At 41.7% G+C, this 21,861-nt stretch overlaps 1 protein-coding gene across 9 annotated transcripts in view; it reads right to left on the reverse strand.

The window, feature by feature from the left end:
- CAMK2D (calcium/calmodulin dependent protein kinase II delta) overlaps positions 1-21,861 on the reverse strand; it is a 120,890-nt gene that overhangs the window by 48,972 nt on the left and 50,057 nt on the right. For all 9 annotated transcript variants that reach the window (XM_050973543.1, XM_030239568.2, XM_050973541.1 and 6 more), the window contains one exon: positions 3,830-3,884. In XM_050973543.1, coding sequence (XP_050829500.1) covers positions 3,830-3,884 — 55 coding nt within the window. The remainder of the gene's footprint in view (positions 1-3,829; positions 3,885-21,861) is intronic.

The following is a 21,861-nucleotide window of genomic DNA, read 5'->3' on the forward strand; positions in this document are numbered from 1 at the left end:
AGGGCACGAGTGAGGACAGAACCCGGCTGCACGTTCTGAGCCTCTGGGCAAGCCACGACAGCCGGGCTTATGGCCTTGGCTCACTGAGTGTCCCCTAGCAAGGTGCCCCTGCAGCAGAAGAGGTCACGGGCATCACAGTGCAGGACAGCCTACAGGCTCCAGGAAGCCTCTCTCAAATGACTCGGGTCCTTCACCATAAAGCCACGTGAGCAGGTGCCAAGGTACTACCTCCCTGCTGGATGCAAACAGGAATGGATCTCAATGCCTTTCTGACAGAGATATGTATCTGGATCCTGGGAAGTCACATTTGATGACAGGCCATTCATTAGATAAATTCTGGTAACTTGCAAGATGCAACCTAAAAGCTATTGGTTTGTACAACTTGCTGTGGTTCTTTTGTGATTTTTGAGAATAGCATACTGAAGTGGCAACAAATAAAGCACATGGGTTTGTTTACACAGAAGAGGTACAAGCAGCATGAAGCAACACCAAGGCATCCCACACCACTTTGAGAAAAACTGCTGGTTTATGTTTGCAAATATAAGAGACTAATTAGAAGAAACACACACATTAGCACAGACAGCTAAACCAGCCTCTGATTATGATCAGACTGGTGTGGTTTCCTCCTGGCTTACATTTACTTCTTCAATTGCCTTGATAATGGAACTGGGAGGAAGCATCTTACAGTGGCCATAGAATTATTCAATTCATCTGTGGCATTTCTACTTCTGAAATAGAGGCCCAGGCACTTACCTGAGGCAAACACTGTTTTCCAAATTAGGCTATTTTTTTGTATTTTCTGTTTATTCTACACAGCACCGGCCCTGCACTTAGAATCTAAAAGCAAGGCCAGGATTCATAACATACCAATTGTTGCATCTCATCAAGTGCATTAAAACGGGAGGCACTGAAAATAGACAATCTCATTGACTTGCACAAGAGAGTTGTCAAGTGCTACAGCTGTTTCCATTCAGATACAGCAATTAATACTGACAGAATTGATTGGATTTGAACTCATCTAACATCATTAAGACTGAAGACAGTCTCATTCGTGCTTAGCAACTGAAATGGTCCAACAGACGCAAATCCTGACTGCAGCTGCCTTAACCAATAGGGAAGGGGGAGTGAAAACTTCATGAAGTCCATTATTAAATTCATGAAGTTCACTGCTCAATACCCATTTTGCACATGGATTTCCAGAGACTCCCACCTCCCCATTTGACAGCAGAACTGTTCACCCAAAAGCACATCCATAACAGAGTACATTCAACACTGCTTCTTTCTCCAGAAAGAAAGCCCAGCCTGAGGTATACAAGTGAAGCAACAGGCTGCAGACATCCCTGTGGCATTTAATCCAAAGAGATTATTAGAAATTCAAACCAGAAAGTAACAATGATTGTTTTTTCCTATCCACAGAAAGGGCAGTCTTCCCCTTCACTTTCTTACGTGGGATGAAGTCTGAAAGAAATTTCTGAGGAAACAGCCGTATCAAATCCCACACAGTCTGAAAGAAATCATTAAGAAAATGACATGATGGCATGTGTGGGTGGAGTGACAGTGTTACACCACAGTCAGGCTCCTGCTGAATAAAAACTCAATAAAGAAAAGCAGGTTCTTGGCCTGTGTGTTCAAGAAGTGCGTACAGTACCTTTTTATCATGGCAGCTCTTAGGTACTTGGTAACAGGGCAGTAACCACTTGTTTGTAAAAGGTGAAGTTTCACTAATAAATAATACTAGTGAGCATTAAAGCAATGATTTCTTAATCTGAATGTGAAAAATCAACTGTGAACAGGCATTCCCAGTAATTTGGCAAGAGTTTCTCAAGAATGCAATCCGTTGCTTCTCCAGAAACAATTATCAGTAAGCAAAGTCACTGCCTCTGCCACTCAGACATTTTCTTTTTTTGCAAAAGAAATAATTTTCACAAACCCCTCAAACCACAGGGCCAAAACATAAAAGCTTTATATATATGTTTGAGGCTGTTCCTCTGCTTGTCCTGAAAGGGACTGACAGGGAACAGAGGAAGTTCTAGCCAAGGCAGAACACTTCCTGTGGAATCTAGTTTTCTGCCAAGGCAGTATCTTTGGGTTAGGCATTAACATTTTACTGCAGAACACAGGCTTCTATTTGCTCCCTTACTATCGAGATCTAGATACTGTTATCTGCAGTTCTGAAGCTGTTCAAATGTTCTAGTTCACATCACAATCATAACCCCCTGAGATAACTCTGGCATTATATATTAAATTTAAGGGAGACATGAACTAACCGCAATTATAGCATGGCATACTTTCTCACAGTACAGCAAAAAAAAAAAAAAAAAAAAAAAACCCACTGTTTTTTAAAAGAGATATTGTTCTTAGAACTAAAAATTTGACATGCACTTCTTAGAAATGTTCTGAATTAGGAAGCTTTTTCCAATTCCACATCGAAAGATTTCCTTTGTAGCCCTTAAGGGAAAAAAAAGCAAAACAAACCCCAGTGCATGTCAGAGAACAAATATGTGTGTTGTGCCCCGGAGCCATTTCCAAGCCAACAGTCACAGCACTTACCTGGGACAGACACAAATCACACACAAGCTTCTGTTGAACCCAGTTAGGATTTGAGTCCTGAATCTTGAATGCCTTCACTGCAGACAGACTATTCTAATATTTGTGTATTTCTAGTCTGAAATCTAGTGCTGAAGAAGTCTTTACAGATTTCTTTAAAAAAAGTTAAGTCAGGAAGAAAACCAGAATGTAACTTGAAAGCACACGATTGCTTGTGTGCAGGAAGATTCAGGTTCTAACTTAGCCATGCGGAATGAATACTTCTGTGTGTATGCTTAGGAATGAGCTATATTCCATTTCTGGGGAAATAATGTATTCTCATTCTAACCAGCAAAACCACGGGGGGGGGCCTAAGGAAGCTCATTGGGTAGGTGGGTGGGTGTGCTGTCTGTTAAACCATAAACTGCCCTGGAAAAATTTACAGTTCAAAGAGATAATTTTACTTAAGTAAGTCAGTTTTGCAATACAATCTCTATCATTCAGGCTTGTCCATATCCAAAACCATAAGCAGTAACTTTTCAAACGAGTGGCAAAGTTTGCCCTTCCCAGGGAAGAATGAGGAAATCAATTTCTCTTTTCAAGTTACGAGCCTGAGACATACAGTTCATGCTGTCACCATCCCTGCTTCCATTAAAAAGCCTTATCTGGAAAAAAAAAGCTCCATACAGGCCCAGTCGCTACATGAACAACTCATGGGACTTAAATTCCTGAAGCAAAAGAGAGTATCAGTAGAAAACTTCATTTCTATATGCTGGGCACTTGACATTCTGAGTGGTGTCAAAATGAAACATTATAAAGCAGTAAGATATCAATCAGGAAAGAAACATTAAAAGAATCTTTCCCTCTCTAAACTCAGGCTTACCTTTTTAATCCAGCAGTTGAGACTTTCTGTAGAGAAATTAGTGTTCCACACGCTTTTTTTTAATCTTTCTTTTAGACAACTGGCTCTCAGCAAATATTTTTTTCTGAGTTTATCTTTGCTCCATTTGGGCAGGTAGCACACAACTTTTACTTACATATCTACACCTTATATTAAAATCCACTCCACCAGTGGAGTTTTACTAGTTTTTATGGAATAAATGGAATCCTTACAGCGACACTTACAAATGAGTTCTTGCACATGCAAACGACCAGATATGTTCCTGTCCTTCCAGCTGTTTCCATCTATTTGTCCAGCTCATGGCACCACAACCAGGCATTTATCTCATGAGCTTGCACTTGCATCTCCAAGTTAGAACAGCCCATCCCCAACATGTTAAACAAATGCAAAACAAATACTTACAAGTCAAAGACTAAGTAATGGAATCCTTCTTCTGATATGCTGTCATGGAGCCGCACTATGGAAAAGGGGAAGAAAAGATAAACACCAGTCACCTTTTCCATGTCTTGGATGGCTGTTGTTGGTTTGGGGGAGAAGGGGGGGGGGGCGTTATAGTTCTACTGCAGAGCTGGTATTGTACCTCTGTGTGTTCTCAGCTCTGGGTTTTGGGGCTTAGTTTTAAATTCCCGACCCTCAGAACCACCTTTTCCCTAACTCTTCCTTTCCTACTGTCATACCACCTTCTTCTCAGCAGTATTACATCTTAGAAATTGATGAGGAAAATCCCCCCACAATTAGTCACAAATTTCAGCAGAGTAACAACCTTCCAGGGCTTGTTAACAATTTCTCACACATCCTGTGAGGAGTTGCAAAGAGAGAAACCTCCTGGCCAGGGTGGAGCATCCTAGGTAAGACCCATGCCACATTCCCATACCCCTCTCTGTGTCCACATCTACAGCTTTCCCTGAAAATGTGCTCGGCAGCTGCACCACCTTCCCTTCGGATTTTAAGAATTCACACCACATCGTGGTACAACTATGAATTAAGTCCTGTGGTTTCCCTTAATTACTTTAAATGAAATTGCAATTTCCAAAGGTAATGCAGGAAGCCTTGTCAAGTAGTTTGATCCAAATAATTATCACTCATAGAATCAAATGAAAAAAATCAGGGTACCCTAAAAGTGATCTGTGTTCAAAGCTGAGCTGAGCAACAAAGCGTAAAAGAAAAGAATTTTCAGATCTCCCCAGATGGTAACTTTCTGTATTAATCATTTTTTATACAGGACAAATAAACACGACTTTTAAACTTAATAATATTTAGCCCAGAGAAACATCTTGTGTTTACACAATACTGAAGAGAAAACCAGCTCTTGGCTGACTCAGTGTGCAGAGCTCATGATGATTCAGAAGAGCCAAGTAGGTCTAAATCAGAGTTTGTGGTTTTGGCTGGTTCTGTATTTCAGATTACTCCATGTTTTTATGAAGAGGACAGCCAACACCACCTTCCAACCTCCAAAAAAACCCCAAACATCCCCAAATCAGCCTTCTGTCTGCTTGCATTGAGCTGAGTTTCCAATACCCCCAAATGTCTCATCTTCAAAGCAAACCAAAGGTGGGATGAGACACCACGTAGCAGCGTAGAAGAACACCTTCACATTTCTAGCTGAGGACTGAGACCCCTAACACATCTGGTTGTTGGCACATTGCTGTGTACAGCAGCATCAAAGATAGTACTCATGAAATGGGGTTCAGTACAGCCCCTTGGCTGTCACAGATGCTACACAGCCCAAAACCTGTAACATTTGGAGCTCAGTGGGTCTGCTATGCACTTCCATCTACAAACAAGTTAACAACTCTTTAAGCTTTATCCATAGCAAATGATACTTTTTGATAGAAAAATCCTGTTCATTAAAAAGACTACAAAGAAGTCCAAGCATGGCTTTTTCAGTTCAGAGCAACATTCTCCTCTATCATACCCCTGTTACCAAGAAGGCCAGGATGGCACCCTGGAAAGCTTCTCAAGCTTTGGTGTGTGCCTGAAGCAGGAGGTGCTCTCGTTTTGTCATTTCCTTCTCCAGAACAGGACTTGGTTCCAAGTGCCTGCAGAACCACAGATCAGTCCCTTTGGACTAGAAAGTGGCTGTTATTTGAGATGATGGATGATGTTTTGCTCTGCCTGAGAAGCCTAACTCCCTGCTAGCCAAACTCAAGTCTGACACATCTTCAAGGATATCTTCTTCAAGGATCACATTCTTCCTTTTCCCTTTTTTTTTCCTCCCAAATGCCTGAATCACAGAAGTGAGATGGAACAAATCCTTCTCTGAATCAGGCTCATATGCCCCTGATTGCTTCTGAAAAGGAAAACAGGCTGAGGCAGCTGGGGAAGATGAGAGCTGCCTTTTGGAAGTGCTTGTGCTGGCATCTTTGGTCAATCCAGGCACGTGGTTATGTCTGTGAAGTGGAAATGCCAAATGAGCAAGGGCAGAGGAGAGCAATTCCAGGTGCAGAGCAAAGGGTGCACCACGGCACCGAGGCTAATCCAGCACAGCCCAGACACTCTGCCTGCACTCAGCCTGCCATGGGAAAGAAAAGGGATGCTGGGATGATAATTTGAGGAGATACTCACTAAGTTTAAGAGAGGATGCACTACAAAAAGTATTTGTGCAGTCACTGCAGACAGATACAGTTCTTCACACACACCTATCAGGCAGGATTCAGGCACGACAAACCAAAAGGCAGCAATTAGATTATTCATCCAATATAATAACTCCCATCAGAAGCTCACACTGCCATTCCTATTTCTTCAGAGTCACAAAGCACTCATCAGTGGTAACAGCTCCATATATCTTTTCTGAAAATATTTCAGTTAGACCAAATCATTATTAACTGCAGATATTTCAGCAATGCTGTTATTAACAAACACGTGAGAGGGCAGCAAGGAAATGGAGGTAGCTCCTTTTCCTCCTGCCTGCTGTAGCCCTCTGGTCCCTCTCTACTGGGTTCTTAACAGGTGCTTTACAACCTCAGACAAAGCCCTTGCTCCTAAGCAATGGAATGCCTGACAGGAACCCAGGGAGCTTACAGCCCTTCCTTTTGGAGAAATACCCTAAGCCAAAAAACAGCAGGAACAGGCCCACTTTGGCTTCAGCACTGATTTTCACCTGAAATACCTGCTAATCATCACACTGCAAATACCCTAACAATAATTTTAAGGAGAACTCCTATTAGCTTGATTAGCTTCCATTTAGCCGTTAGTGTGGGCCAGCTCTAATCTGACTGAAAAGTAAAATGATCTCTTTTATGTGACTTTTTCTGCTGAACTGCACTATTTTGTGCCTATCCCACAGAAAACAGCTTGACAGAATGGCCAAATAACTTTATTATTTCCTTCTTGAATTTCTGCCTTTAAAGAAAAAAAATATCAAAATAATAGTATTCCACATACTTCCACTGAAAATCAAATTTTTCCAGGCAAGGAGTCAAGTCAAACAGTCAATAGCCAGAGAGAAATTCTTGATAATAAAGATATTTAACCACATCTAAACCTATTGCCTACAATATTTGTGTGAAACTGTTCATGATCACTTGGCTAAATCTGGTATCTGAATGAGTTCATGATACAAAGACAAACTATTGGAGAAGACTGACCTTCACACCAAAGTTCTGTTGCATGGTCAGCACAGCAGCTGCACAGATGTGCACCGAGGTGCCAGACCACCAGAGATGCTCCCTGGGGAAAACTCTCTATGCAACCCCCATTCATTGTGTTGATGAACAGAGCATGGAAAGGGATTAACAGCCAATGGTTAAAATGGGAAAGACATGGGTTTTCCCTTGGTAGTAGAGATTAAGATCTGCGGACCCCCAGAGACACCAATCCTGTAACTCTGTGAAGTTTGATGTCTCAAATTAGTCACCACTAGGAAGTTACAGGGCACATTCATCAGTATTAGAGGTTTAAAATGGGTCTGAAAGTCACAAAAGCTTATGTGGTATCTGCCGAAATATGCAAATTAATTTTCCAAGTTTTTGCTTTGAATGATGAGAAAAGGAAAAGGATGCTTTCCCTCCATGTTCACTTCCAAAAGTGTAATACAGTATTTATTCCATAAATATGCACACCTTACATGCTCCACTTATTGAAACAAAGAAACAAACACCCAAAATCAAAACCCCCATACCCTTTCAAAGATGAATTTCGTTACTTAATGGAAGGAACTTCATGGAATGGCTTAAGTCAGCTTTGGGTGTTCTATGAACTGGTACCTGTCTGCCAATGGATATGGAATAAAGAGTTGCATTTGAAACTGAAAAGGCAAAATAAAAACTGAAAAAAACCCCTCAGTCAGTGAAAAGCCATAACCAGATATGTTTTTTATTCATATTTGAACCACTCAATTTTCTATTTCAAACACATGTTTATAAGCATTTTCTGCTGTGCTGTCTCTGACGAAGCAAGCTCTGTGCTCAGCCGAACTGTTGGCTGAGAAGTGGAAGATCTGCTGTGGCTTAGCACTGTCAGAACTCCCATGTTCCTACAAAGTCACCCTTTGCCACCTTTGCTGTTCTACTGCATAAAGCAAAGTGACAAAGGATAGAAAATAAAGTTACCAACTGAACTTGACCAGAAACTCTTGAGGACACCAGTGCAGGAGCCTCTACAGCAGTACCAAGAACTGAGACCAACGTCAGCACCCATCCCACAGCTTTTAATGGGGATCCCAAGGGAAATGTGCTGGGATCCCAAGGTAAACAAAATAAATCTGCATGAGGAAGGTGAACTGAGCATGCAAAAGTTTGTGACCCACTGCTCAGGAGTGCTACTGCTGGCCCTGATCTGCTCCCTTCAAACAAAGCAGCTGCACAGCAGCCTCATTCTCAGCACCTCAGTGCTCCACCGTGTCCCCACATCCTCTTTTGAATGCCTGGTCTGAATGGTATAAATAATCTCTGCTGAGCCACCAAACCCCTTAAATCAGTGGTGCATAAGAGTCACAGCCATAGCTCCCAGGCAGGGAACTCAGCACGAAAATGGAGTCTGTGCTGTCCTTACTGCTCCTCACACTCACATTTGCTCTCACACAACACTGCTCTGCTGAGACCATGGAAGCCTGGGACCCTCTATAATAAAGCTCATCAGGTACAGCAAAGAGAATTTGGTAAATACCAATAAGAGCTGTTACCTAAGAGCCTGAAATATTTAGAGGCTAATCTGCTAAGATTAGTACAGTAGCAATGCTCTAGGGCAGCTGCTTTGTGAACAACACCAAACAGAGTCATGCTTTGCATATTGAAGAAAATAATCCTCCTCCAATGCTCTCAAACACACCAGCAGTAAAATGCAACACTTACAGTCATTAAATGACTATGCAAATCAGCAGTGCTGTGTACACCATTAACAGGTGGCCTGTATTCAGCAACAGTGAACCAAAACAAATCTAACTCCCAAATTCCTTCAAAGGGTAATTTTTTTATTACAGTGCAAATTCACAATTATTTAGAGCCAAAAACTTGAGAAAAAAAAATCCTATTCATCTGCATCTCAAAAACTGGTACAATAAGAAATGATGGGAAAAATTGTAGAAGAGGTTTTACAGCAACTTCTGTGAGCCAGAGAAAAGTTGGATAAGAGGATCCATATTTACCCCTGAGAGAATTTTCTACCAAGGTCATTGACAAAGAAACCAAGAAAGAAAGAAGGATAAATAAGAGAAACCTGCAATTGTCTATTTCAATAAACACTTTGTTTCTCTTTTGTGACCAATGAGTGAAGTGTGAACTTGGGAGTTCTGTAAGAAAGGATAAAAAGCATGCATGCTAGAACAAAAACAGTTTGAAGCCTCCTGAAAATGGAGTGTGTTGCTTTGTATTATGACCATCTCAACTATGACAGGAAATAACTAGAGAATTTAATATTTGGAAATACTGCCTTTCCCCCAAGGCATTGCAACAGCAAGTGTTGAGTACTACGAACAAAATGCCATAGATTCCAAAAATATTCATTTGTGAGCAAAACCCACCCCATCAAGGCCCTCACAATAAACAACTGCATTCTGATGAAATGCCAGCCTACTGCATTCACGTGGAGAAAGTGTTATTAACATTGACACAAGATTCTTGCTACAGAGAAAATGAAAAATTACGTGTCCAAGCAGATAAAAGATCACGTTTTGCACGGAGACTGAGTGACTCCAGGTACTGATGTCAAAGCAGATGGCCTCAAATTACCAGCTCTTATGTCATGGAGACACTTTTGTTTCATTCCTGGTAGGTGAAGACTGACAGTCTTTGAAAATGAAATTTCCCAGCTAAAATTAACTAAATAAGAAAAGACCAAAAACCCAAGAGGTATTCCAAAACATCTAATTCTGTGCTGGGAGTCCCTACGTAGAGCAGTTGAGATAACTGATGCTTATCTCTTTTTCCCACAGGCCTTAGTTGCTTTTCAGTGCACCATAACACAGGTGTGTGCATTTCTGTGTGCACCCGTGCCCAGAGTGCTTCTGTGGAATTACACCCTGGATCCATGAAGTTAAGAGGAACAGCTGGAGCTGCACACCTTGAATTATTCATGTATGAAAACAGCACAATTGTATGGAGTTGTTGCACAAAAGAACAGGGAACTAAAATGTACACCTGCATCCTCATGTCTTCATTTAATATACAACTGTGTGGTTTCCTGGAAATCTTGTGTTTCAGGGGGAGCCAGCTCCTCTTTGCAGCTGAAGGCCTGCTTTTGTAAGTTTAACAAGATTTTTTACAAGGCAACAAAAAGCCTTACAAATGTCATCACATTAAGCCTTATGAGGATAATTGCATGGATTAAAAGCAAGTCTGACACAAATTTTTGCTATGAGCAAACTGATGTCTCAGCTCCCAGTGCTGATGCTTTAAGCTCTAACATTTTTAACTGTTCTTACATTCATCAGAACATGCAAGAAGAGGAATAAAGACACAAGAATTTCATGGAGTGTTAACTAATAAAAGGACAAGCTGTAACACAGAGATGTTACAGCAATCAAAATTAACAGGCTCAGGAAACCACACAGTGTGCTTTAATGGAGACAATGCAATTGCCCAATTTTTAAAAATTAGACTTTATCCCTTTTAATATTTACAGTGCTGGGAATAGATTTATATAAATAATATGTAGGGCCCACACATCAACAAAATTAGCTATTGGGGAGCTGTAACCATTGGGTAGGACACAGCCTCCCTTCTTGGCTCTCCTCTCTTAAAATACATTAAAGACAGACATATAAACAATTTATAAAATGACTACTCAGAGATGCATGCAGGTTTATTTTTTAAATGCTCCCCTTCCATGAGGACCAAGCTCCAAGGTATTTAAAAGCATCAGCTTATGAAAACAAAGTCAGACTACTTTAAATATTTGAAACAGAAAAGAAAGCTGAAAATTGCAATCCCGTGGCATGACTCAAGAGGAACCACAGAAAAGAAACCTCTCACACAGGAGCCAGGTATGCCCCAAGAAGCCTTAGACAATGTTTGCAAAGCAATTACCACTGTATTTAAGGCACCTTTATTTAGTAACAATCACCTTCAAAAAACCTGGGCTAACTATTAAAGTCAGTAGCAGCAATAACTACATCTAAATTTCCTAAAACTTTCAAGTCTTGGCCTTTCTGGTTTTTAGTTTTCAAAGCATTACTTTATCAGAGTAAAGACCATCAGGTAAAACCAAAATCCTTGTGGATTCAAGGTCACCTAGTAAAATACATCTGAAAGTTGATTATAAGAACTGTGTAAAGAAATAAAAAATATTTCCAAATAGCTTTATTGATGTTTATGTCAGATATCAATTGAATAACTGAGTAATAATCCAATTCTTGTATACAATTTGTATCCAGTGACCACTGCTATATAAACATCCTAGCAAAAATACTTGTAATTAATCCCAGCTTTGACCAAGGGAATATTGAAAATGTAGCATTTGTATACACAGTCATGGCTTTTTGGTCTCTCCCTGTTTTAGGTCAACAAGGGCTTCTAAAACAGGTCCTTCTGGCAACTGGAGGCAGCTAAAGCATTCTGCCCTTCTCCACCAGTTATGCTCCACATTATGATATTCCACCTTATTTGTAGTGTGATGGAAATACAGCAAGGCTGAAGAAGTAGCTCTCAAGTCTGATGACTGCATTAAATGCCCTGTAAATCCCCCTATTCCTGACAGAAATCACATGTAATTTATCCTCATTCAGTGAACCACCACCAAACATTTTGCCCCATCTCTTTTCAAAGGCTGATGGAAACATGGACATTCCTGCCTGCTTCTTTCCCCCAGGATGCAGGGAATTTTTATTTTACTAATAATGTTAAAAAAATATTCAGGCTAAAAAATGAAAATAATAAAATAATTAGAAACTCAAAATCAGCATTGACTTAAACCACAAATATTCATTTTTTTAAAGGAAGTACTTTCAAATCTGTGACTAAAAGGGAATTTTCTACTGTAAAGCAGATATACTATGGAGAAAATAATTGAAACAGAAGATGCTTCTAGACCCTATTTGTGTGAGTGTCGGGGTCACTTTGATGGAATATGATCAATACATTATGGTAAAGAAGCTGTTTTTAACAAACTACCTTCATGAGGAATTTAAGAAATGATCATGTAATGCCACAGAGCGAGCAGGCCATTTGCTATTTAATGGAAGACAATCCTAAATTATTAAGGAATTCCTTTCCCCCAGCTGTGATGCAAATGGCCACAGACAAAATTCCACTTGGCTGTTCCGAGGCACTTACCCGCTCTAAGAACCTGACAGGAACACAAAGCTGCAACAAATTCACTCCCCCAAATAAACACTTGTAAACATGTGCAGAAGTCCTTTCCATATGGACTGCATCTGTCCGTATGGGAAGAACATGCACAGAACTCCAGGGTGACCCAGGGTCTCCATGAAAGCGTCTCTGCTCTGATTTCTGCTAAAACAGCTCACAAGGACCTGCAGGTCAATGAGCCTGCCAAGAACCTGCCACAGCAGCTCTCCAGGTAAGTAATATTTGTGCACACAGAGATGTGCTGTTATCACATTACTCATCCTAGACACAGAACTGCTCTGCAAAGCAGCATTGTAAAGTAAATAAGGGAGACTAATTAGGCCTGCAGAAACAAACCCCTGACACTCGTGGTCAAGGAATCCCAACACATTTCATTGCAGCTACAACAAAGAACCCACAACCATATTTCCATGAGGCTGAACTTTCCATTTCCCACAATAGATAGGAACAAGAAACATGCATCTGGAGAGAAAACCAGACCAGCAAATTTCACTGCTAAAGCATTGCTGTGATGGGGGACAGAAAACTCAAGTGCACTGGAATTGCCTCAGCCAATACCCAGGGCCAACTGCGCAATGTGAACAAGAAGGAAAAACCCTCTCCCCTTTGGGCTCTTCCCCTAAATATATGTTAAGCACTGCATAAAGTAGGCTGAATGTAGTAATTCTTGCCAACCCTCCCTATGAGAAGATGACAAAAGAATATACAAAGGAATATTTGCCCTCATTTCTTGTAGACTGTGGAGTGATCATTACAAATACTACTTGTTAAAACCTTGGTCTACAAGAGAAAAATGCTCTAGTTTATGTTATTATGTTAGCATAAAATCAAAGTTTATGCTCTCTTAATTCAGCTTAAAACAAAGCATCAGCTACTTTAAACTGAAACAATTTCCCAGTTTACTGAGCAGTAGGTGGCCACAAAGAAATAGCTATACATCAGTTTAAAAATAAATCAGCTTTTGATTAAGTTGGGGGAGCTTTTAAATGCAGACCTAAAATTCTATTTCCTAGGTGGTAAGTGTAACTTTAATTACCACTGTGCAGGAAACGTTACATCAAACAGAATCAGTGGGATCTTCAAACATTCCAGATTCCCAGTGAGGATCACATTGCATCACCTTTTCTATAAGAAGTCAAAGCCCCATAAATTCCAGTACAAATGCAGGCACACCCCTCAGTGATATGGTTATAAACATCAGACAGATTTGAGCTCATTTTCTGAAGACCCATGAAAAATTCACTGAAGCACAACCACCAATTCACTTAACCACAGCAGGTACCACCTTTTAATGACTGCTTATTTGGTTTGGTAGCAGGACAACCAAATCACTTGTCCTCCACTCCAGGGACTAAGACGGGCTCCAGGCACCTGTGATGGCAGCACTAAGTACCACAATGTGCCATTTGAATTCTGAGCACTCTTCCAAATTAAAAACCTAATTTAAAACCAAAAGAAGTGCTAAGATAGCAGGTCCTCTCTCGAACCAGACCAAATCTACATTTCTCTACATCACTTCTCAGTGCTGTTCTATATTATTCTAATGCACAGCAGCCCTTGGAGATCAGAAAATCATTTATTCAAGTGATGGCAGCATTTGGCAGGCCATGGGCCTGCTCCAGCAAAAAAATAGTTCCAGGACAATAAAGTCAACTTCACAGAGAATTCTATATTTTGTGGAATTAGCTATTACTTTCTCATGTTACATACTATCACTGCAAATCCACCTTCCTCCTTCCTTTAGTTGATGGGGTTTTTTTATATCTGTTCAAGCAAAAAAGGCTAAAACCAATTCCATAGGACCAGGTCCCCAAATTTTGTGTTACCAGCTTTGAGGAAAAGGACCTAATATGAACACAACAGGCCTAAAGCATGATTATAATGACAGCTCTGTCCTTGGTGCCCTCTCACACCAGGAATCCTGAACATTCTGAATGGGAGCAATAAGAGCATCCCAGAGACCAGCTCCATCCATACCACTGCAGTTTATCCCTCTTAATTTCTTTGTGGTAGCAACAGCGGAAATGTAGGGACTGAGTCTGTTTCTTACACTCAGAGCAAATGTGAAAAAGCACAGTCTGAAAAGTGTCAAGGCAGGAAAAAGTCAGGTTAGGTAACTGGTTGCCTGTTTCTGTCTGTGTGGTGCTGCAGACATCCATCCATCCATCCATCCATCCATCCATCCATCCATCCATCCATCCATCCATCCATCCATCACAGAGATCAAAACCTTGCTGTAAGCTGGAGAAGCAAAAGCCTCTGCAATCAGCCAAGCAAGACATGAGCAGTAGGAGCTCTCAGTAAGGTAACAGTGTCAGACAGAGTGCAGTGCCCAGGCAGAGCTCCCATAGTGATCCCACTCCACCTCTATCCACTGGGCTGGGCTCAAACCCATCTGTACTATGTTCTGGGTGAAGTGCCTTCCCCCTCCATGAATGAACTATCACAGTAATGATGCTACCACAGCTGGAGACAACTATAAATTACTGGCATTTCCCTAACGTGCCTGTTCACCAGTGAGCGATGATCCCAAATGATTCCAAGTGTTTGTTTTACAAAAAGCAGGGAATGCATATTGACTTAATAGATGACAAACTTGAGGCTTATGATGTGAAACTGCCATTGTCTTTTAATCACAGTCTAACAATAAATGAAAATTAGAGAGCTTGTCCTGGGGGACCATTTGTAAGATGGTAATTAGCTCAGTGACAACCCACATAAACTTGGATGGAAATGCTGCAGGAGAGAGCAGAAGCCAGTCTGTACTCACAAACCCAGACTACTAGCTGCAGTTGAGATCTCTTTCTAAATATTCCTCTCATTTAGCACATCCAGTAACTCCCAAAATACATATAAGCTACAAAAGATAGCTGCAAGCCAGTCAGCTGCAATTATGGTTTCAGATCATCCATCAAGTCCTTCCCAGCAAGACTGCACAGTCAAATCCAACACAATCCCAGCACTACACCATTGACACCAGACCAAGTATAAACTGCTGAAACACAATTCAGTAACTCTCAAGGTCACCCAGGAAATAAATGCACACCAAAGCTATTAATTAAACAGCACTACTGGGGTGGTACAATCGCTGAGACACGAGTGCTACTCACTGCTGTGCAGCACAAGGGCAGGAGCTGGGCATTTTTTTACAATGCAACACCAGAACATCTTCAACGCACAAGTACCAGGAGCAGAGTGTCATGCTTGGCCCACAGTGGCTGGAATGAGAGGCTGGATGCATTTAAAGGAGACAGACATGTAGAGGACAAACTAAAATTAGAAGCACATTCCCATGGGCAGTCCATGAGAATACTAACACTCTGGTGAAGCCACTATAAAAAGAACTTCCCAATTTGGAAGGTGACTAGGAGGAGAGAGGTATCATTAAACCCCTATCAACTGAAAAAAATGCCAGCATCAGCAGTTTTGTAGGAGTAGGAAAGTCTCCAGTGCTGAAATCTGAAAAAGCCCAGCCTGAACTGAGCAATCAGGAGCTATTTATCCATTGCCAGTGATGGAGGTTGGTGTTATTTGCAGGGTCAGAGCATTCACCTTGTGCCAGGATGCAGCAGAAAGCCAAGGAGCAGACCAGCTTACATCCTTTGGAATGCCACAGCCTTCACAGATACTCCCAACAGCAGTGCAACGAAACCAGGATGAAAAGTGACTTCTTAAAAGCTAAAGTTTGAAGGAGCAAGGAAAAATCTAAAGGACACTTGAAACACTTGTTACAAGCCAGGGAAGGATAGGGGGATGTCTGTCTGCCTGGAACTCATTTCTGCTGTCCCCTGGCCCTCAGACACCAGGGGAAGGATGAGCCAGGCTGGCACCAGCCTCTCACACCCTGCCACACACAGAGACAGGCACGGGTGACATCCCAGCAGAGCTATGGACATGCTGGGCTAAGCAGGCAGGCTGAGCCCTAATTTTCCATGTGCTGTTTCCACTATGTACCTACGACAATATAAGATCTCTTACTGAATGGGCATTCCATCAATAAAGAAGCAGAAGATGCATCTTGATATAAAATGCAGAACACAAGCACATTGGATTTATGCACCTGACATGGCACAGACAAGTTCAGCCTATAAAATGCACTTCCCAAATCCACACCTCAGAAGCAAGGAAATCCTGCATTCCCAAAGGGTTGGTTGCTGTTTATAGTTTTTAGGCAAATTACACTTTCCTTAGGAATTCATGTCACAATATTTAAAAATGAAAGTAAATGCAATTTTAAGAAAAGAACAAAAACATCCTTACAGAGATGCTGCTGTACTAGGGAACATCCACTTTTCCTTCCAGTACTTGGTTTGCTGGACAGCAGACTAAAATAAGTCTTCTCCAGGGTGCAAATGCCAAGACAAGAGGCCACAGACACATGCTGAAGTCTGGAAAATCCCAGCTAAGTAGAGAGACACATTTATTTATTTATTTATGCAGACAGGAAGGTGATGAAACACTGGAGTGGTGCCTGGAGTGGCTGGGCAATCTCCTTCTCAGCAGGATGGGCTCTGATTTACCTAAATTTACTGCACGTGGTTTGAGCAGGGAGTTGGGACTTGGTAACTTCCAGAGATCCCTTCCAACCTACATGATTCCGTGATCCTTTTTTGCAGAGGGCTGGGTAGGCAAGTAAAGCAAGATGTCTGTGCAGATGGGAGTAACCCCATGGATTGTCTCTCCTAATGAGTCTCCTGGCTTGGTATCACCTCTGGAAAAGGAGCAAAGACATGCCAAGGCTCCACAGTGAGCTCCCAAAGCACCACTCCTGACTTAGGGTTGCAAACCAAAACATGACCCATGGTCCAAAGCCAGGAGAGCTTCCTTTGCCTCTTTCTGCTCCCAGCTCACACACCCAGCATTTCCCCATCCTGTCCCTTCTTCTCTGCCCCCATGTCTGAACAGATCCTTTTCTGCTTGCCACAGGGACATGGGGGGTGTGGAGCAGGATGAGCTCTCAGGTGGCACAGACAGCCCAACACTTTCTCCTTGGAGGTACCTTTTCCAGAAGCAGAGTGACATACTGGGTGACACTAACCCACCATGGGCTAGGATGCCAAACACCCCAAACGGGCAGATTTAGGCTGCCTGGGAAAGAAATGCTGCCTGAATGAATTCCTTATTTTCTCTAAAAGAAAGGGAAAAGGTCAAGACAAAAGTGCCCCACAGAATGGGTTCAGACCAGAGGCACAAATGCCAAGGCTGAGGCAGGATTATCAAAGAAAACACATGACAAGTTTTACCACCCCTGCAGGAGCTGCTCTAATGCCATCCAGAGATGCCCATCCACACAACCCAATATACTGCAATGTGTTTTCACTTAGGGGTTGGTTTTTCCTCATCCTCAGATCAAGTAAAGGTTCCCAATATTTTGGTATCGATCCAAGAACCAGTGCAGAATTCACCTACTAGACCATCAACAACATTGTAAAAGCAAAGGGAACAAAACTTACAACATCCCCTAAAAATGCTCTAAAAATGTCTGTGCTAGCTTAACTGAACAAAAAAGCTTAGTTTAGCTGAAGTAGTAGAGATCTCTGTTTTTGGAGGAAAGAGTCCAGAGGAAAATTACATATTTGTGGTTTAGCTGGGAGTCATGATGTCTATCCGTATGCATAACACGTGGTCGCAGATTCGTAACAAACAAAGCTTTCAATCAACAAAAAAAAAAAAAAAAAAAATCTAAGTTCTGAAAGATCCATCTTGTGTGTGCAGAGAGAGAGCAATTCATTTCATTTGAGCTTATTTCCACTCTTGAAGTCAGCAGTGCAGCCAATTATGAAACTCTTCATTCCAGGAAACACATATAGAAAGTAAAGCACAACAAGAGATGAAAACACAAGTGGGAAGTGTGGCAGCCACCCCAGACCTCACCCCCCCCCAGCAGGATCCTCAAGAGAGGTGTTCAAATTCCCCTTCCTGTTTCTGTGGATGACTCTGTTTTACATTTAAAATGACTGGCTGCAAAAAGGGAATGGACTTCAGGAAAGAAAAAATGTTTAAGATAATCTGGACACACTAGGAAAAGAACTTTCATACATTTAAGGAAACATACAGACAGAGGCTTAAGCAGGGATGGAAAATGCTTCAAGCTCTGGTTCACACTTGATTTATACAGAATCATTACCTATTTTGGTGCAAATTAGGCATGTACTTTCTGAGGCAAAAAATTACAAAACCGGTGGCAAACCTTAGAGAAACCTCATTTCCTCGGTCTGTTATGGATCCTGCTACAGTTATCAGGGATAATGCAGCCAGCAATGCTTCACTTGAGCTAAAATAACCTTGTGCTCCATTAAAAGGAAAGAGAATTAATGTAGCATGGCAAAGAGTGGTGTCATTGTCTGCACTCAAAGACATTTTTATGGTCCACAGTAACCCAGAAGAGCGAAACTTAAAGAAGCAATGCCACTTAGCAGAATAAAAAGATTCTGCTGCAAACAAAAGAGACAAAAGCTGTAACACCAAATAAAGCTGTCTTCCCCCTCCTCTGCTGACACACTCAGACCACATTAGCTGATGCTTCATATGGCTCATGCTGAAAATCACTGACACATTGATTAGCACCACATAACTTAGTCTTTAAACTGCTGGGGGGTTCTGACACTCCTCTCACTTCAGGGCCACCAACAGCTCTACAGAAAGCTCTTCCACACCAAACCCTTACAACAACAGAAGCCAAAACTTTCGGACTTTTCCTCTTAAACATCAACATACATTCCCGAGAACTTCACCAATAAAAGGAATCAGATGCACAGCGGTAACAAAAACTGCTGAGAAGGAGAAAGCCTGCAGAAAACCCAGCTGCAACAAGCCCCACTATGCCCCCGTGTGTGCTCTTGCCTGGTGCAGTCTTGTTCCAGTACATTTAATTTCACAAATAGCAACTGCAAAACCAGCTTCTGTACTCTGTTGTTGCACTTCACTAGACACTTGCTGTAGCCACAGCTGACTTTAAACATTCAACCTGTTATCTTATAATACTCATTAAATTTGCTCTTACATTAAATATGAAATCATGTTATATCACTGGTTTACTTGGTTTCTTGATATGTTATTTTAATTCCCTCAAGGGCTACGGTGTACCTTATTCATCATAGAAATTGCAAATTTAATTAATTCAATGGAATGGATGAGATTTAAATTGTTGAAGTGATCAGCTCATCTAAGCAGTAAAAATAATTAACGGAAGTGAGATTCTCTAATGCATCAGTCCCACGTAAACTAGAGCTTCAGATTTATATAAAAAGTTTTATTTATTTATTTATTTGCATAGCTATAGTTAATACATCCCTGAGGGCCATATTTACTGAGCATAAATTTATATAGCTGGGGATTGGTTTGATTTGCACTGCATCAGGAAAGAACTAGATATTTTTGACATAAAGTAAAACCTTAAATTGTGCTAAAGAACTACATCCACTTAAGCTGAACAGGCCTGATTTTTACCCTGTGTTTGGTTTATAGAGTAACTTAACTAACACCAGCTGAGCTACTCACAACTGTGCCACAGTAAGACAAACTAAATTCAGAAAGGAGTTACTGCCTTCACATTTTCTATATATTAATAGTGTTTCTCCTGAGATTCTTTGGGCTTTATGAAGTGTCATGCACATACTTGGTGAATATAAACACAAAGGACACATTGTTGTGCATAAAGGACACAAACCCCCCGCCCCCCATAGCTTTAATTACCCTCTGTTCAAAAAGGACAAGGCAATACACAGTTTCTTATTTTTCCCACTTGAGGAACTTAACAACTTGAGTGCTCGTGTTTTGTGTTATGGCAGGGAGAGGAAGCAACTCCAAAATGCAGGCTTTTCCTACTTTTCTTGTGGCAGAAGGAGTCAGTAAGCTGGACACCAGCACAGAGTGTGGCGAGGAGCAGCGCCAGCTCCGGGTGCTACCAATTGCCTCAACCATTGATGACAAGTTCCCAGCTCAAAGCATGGAAATGAGCAGACTTCAAATGGACACCAACACACTCATGAAACCAGATAAGGGATTTGTCTTTTTCCCTATACAGTGCCAGTCTGTTGTGCATCAAGGCTGCCTCCTGGCCTGCTGCAAGGCCACCTGCCCTCCCTGTTCCCCACAGTGCAGCTCCACTTGTTGCTGGAGCAGAGCTCTTGCTGCTGCCAGAGCACGCTGGGGCGCTGCCTCAGCCCAGCCTGGCCGAGGCTGGACCAGCAGATCCACAGAAACAGGCTCAGGCCTTGCAGGGCTGAGTCTGTGCCTGGCAGTCCTACTTACCTCCAAGTACCCTGCCTTACAGAGCCATTCAGGGACAGCCTGGCCTTGTGCCAAAAGAACTTCATTTATCACCTGAAGGGCTGCCACATGTCAGTAAAATCTGCTGCTGCCTTTGGCAAAGGGATGAAGATTGATCAGAATCAGACTCGAGCCTGATGTTGCTGGCTAATGGACCCTGCCTGCCACAGCTTGTACACAGTCTGTAGGGCCTGGGAGGAGGTGGCAGAGGCAGGGAATTATGGGCTGTAAGGAAGTGGGAATGCAAAGCCAGCAGATGCTCCTCCACTACTTACAGAGAGATCTTGACTGTGTAACTCCCATTAAGAAAACATTACCCAAACACAGCACAAATCCTGCAAGAGCCAACTCCACTTGGGAAAAAAATTCCATGGTTTTACTGGGTTTGAATCAGCAGTTTTCCAGCATGTGTTGGAGCTTGTCTTGTCAGAGTAATGCAGATTTTATCATTATTTGGGATCTCATAAACCAAAATCAGCAAACCAGCTGTAAATCCATGCCAAATGCCATGCAACAGTGTTACATCACCAAAACTATCAACTGCAAAACTAGAAATCAGAGTGCTAAAAACTAAGTTTACCTCAAGTTAAAAGAGGACCAAGAAATCAAATTTTACCAGAAAAAGAAAAAGGAGAAAAATCGGGAAAATTACACTGGATTTCTTGGTGAAGAGATGATTACATAGCAATTTTCTTTCCAAACTTCTAAATTTAAAGAATGGGAGCATTAGTACACATGGAACTGCTGGAAAAGTAATAGTTACCCAAGATGACAAATCCCGTGTGGGTATGTGCTCAGCAAAGGAAGCAAGCTGTGATTGTAACTCGATGTGCAATCTCACAAAGATAAAGCACTTGGTTCTCCAAAGAGCACGGCTTAACCTACATTTCCATCCATTTCCAACTCTGTAAAAAAGCAACCCTCTACACTAATGTACAGTCACCAGAGTAAGACCCTGAGAAACACAGCAATGCTGAAAATCACACTAATGCACAACCTCCTGCAGCCCAGGAGCTCTGTTCCACAGGAACATGGGCTGTGTTTGCCTAGAAATTTCCTACCACAGTGTAGCACAGGCCAGATTACTCAAGCACAACTGGAAGAGGAGAAAATACCAGCGTTGCCAAAGACTGATGGGAAAGAAAGGATTCTGAACCCCTTCAAAGCTTCTTCTCAATGCCTGCAAGTTCAGCTAATGAGGCTTGTGCCTCATTATAATTCCTACAAAAAATTCAGCAGGGCTTTTTTTACTACAGTGATATAAAGGACTAAGATAAGAAGAGGTAGAAATCCCAACAGTGAGTATTGGTGAGGAGTAGCTGCATGTGGAAAGGATGAGGAAATTCTGTGGGTTTTAAACCAACTTTCACGCATAGATTACTTAAGTGAGAAATGGAGATGTGAAAAAGAAGAACAGTA

This window comes from Serinus canaria, chromosome 4, assembly GCF_022539315.1.
Source record: "Serinus canaria isolate serCan28SL12 chromosome 4, serCan2020, whole genome shotgun sequence".
NCBI classification, from domain to species: Eukaryota; Metazoa; Chordata; class Aves; order Passeriformes; family Fringillidae; genus Serinus; species Serinus canaria.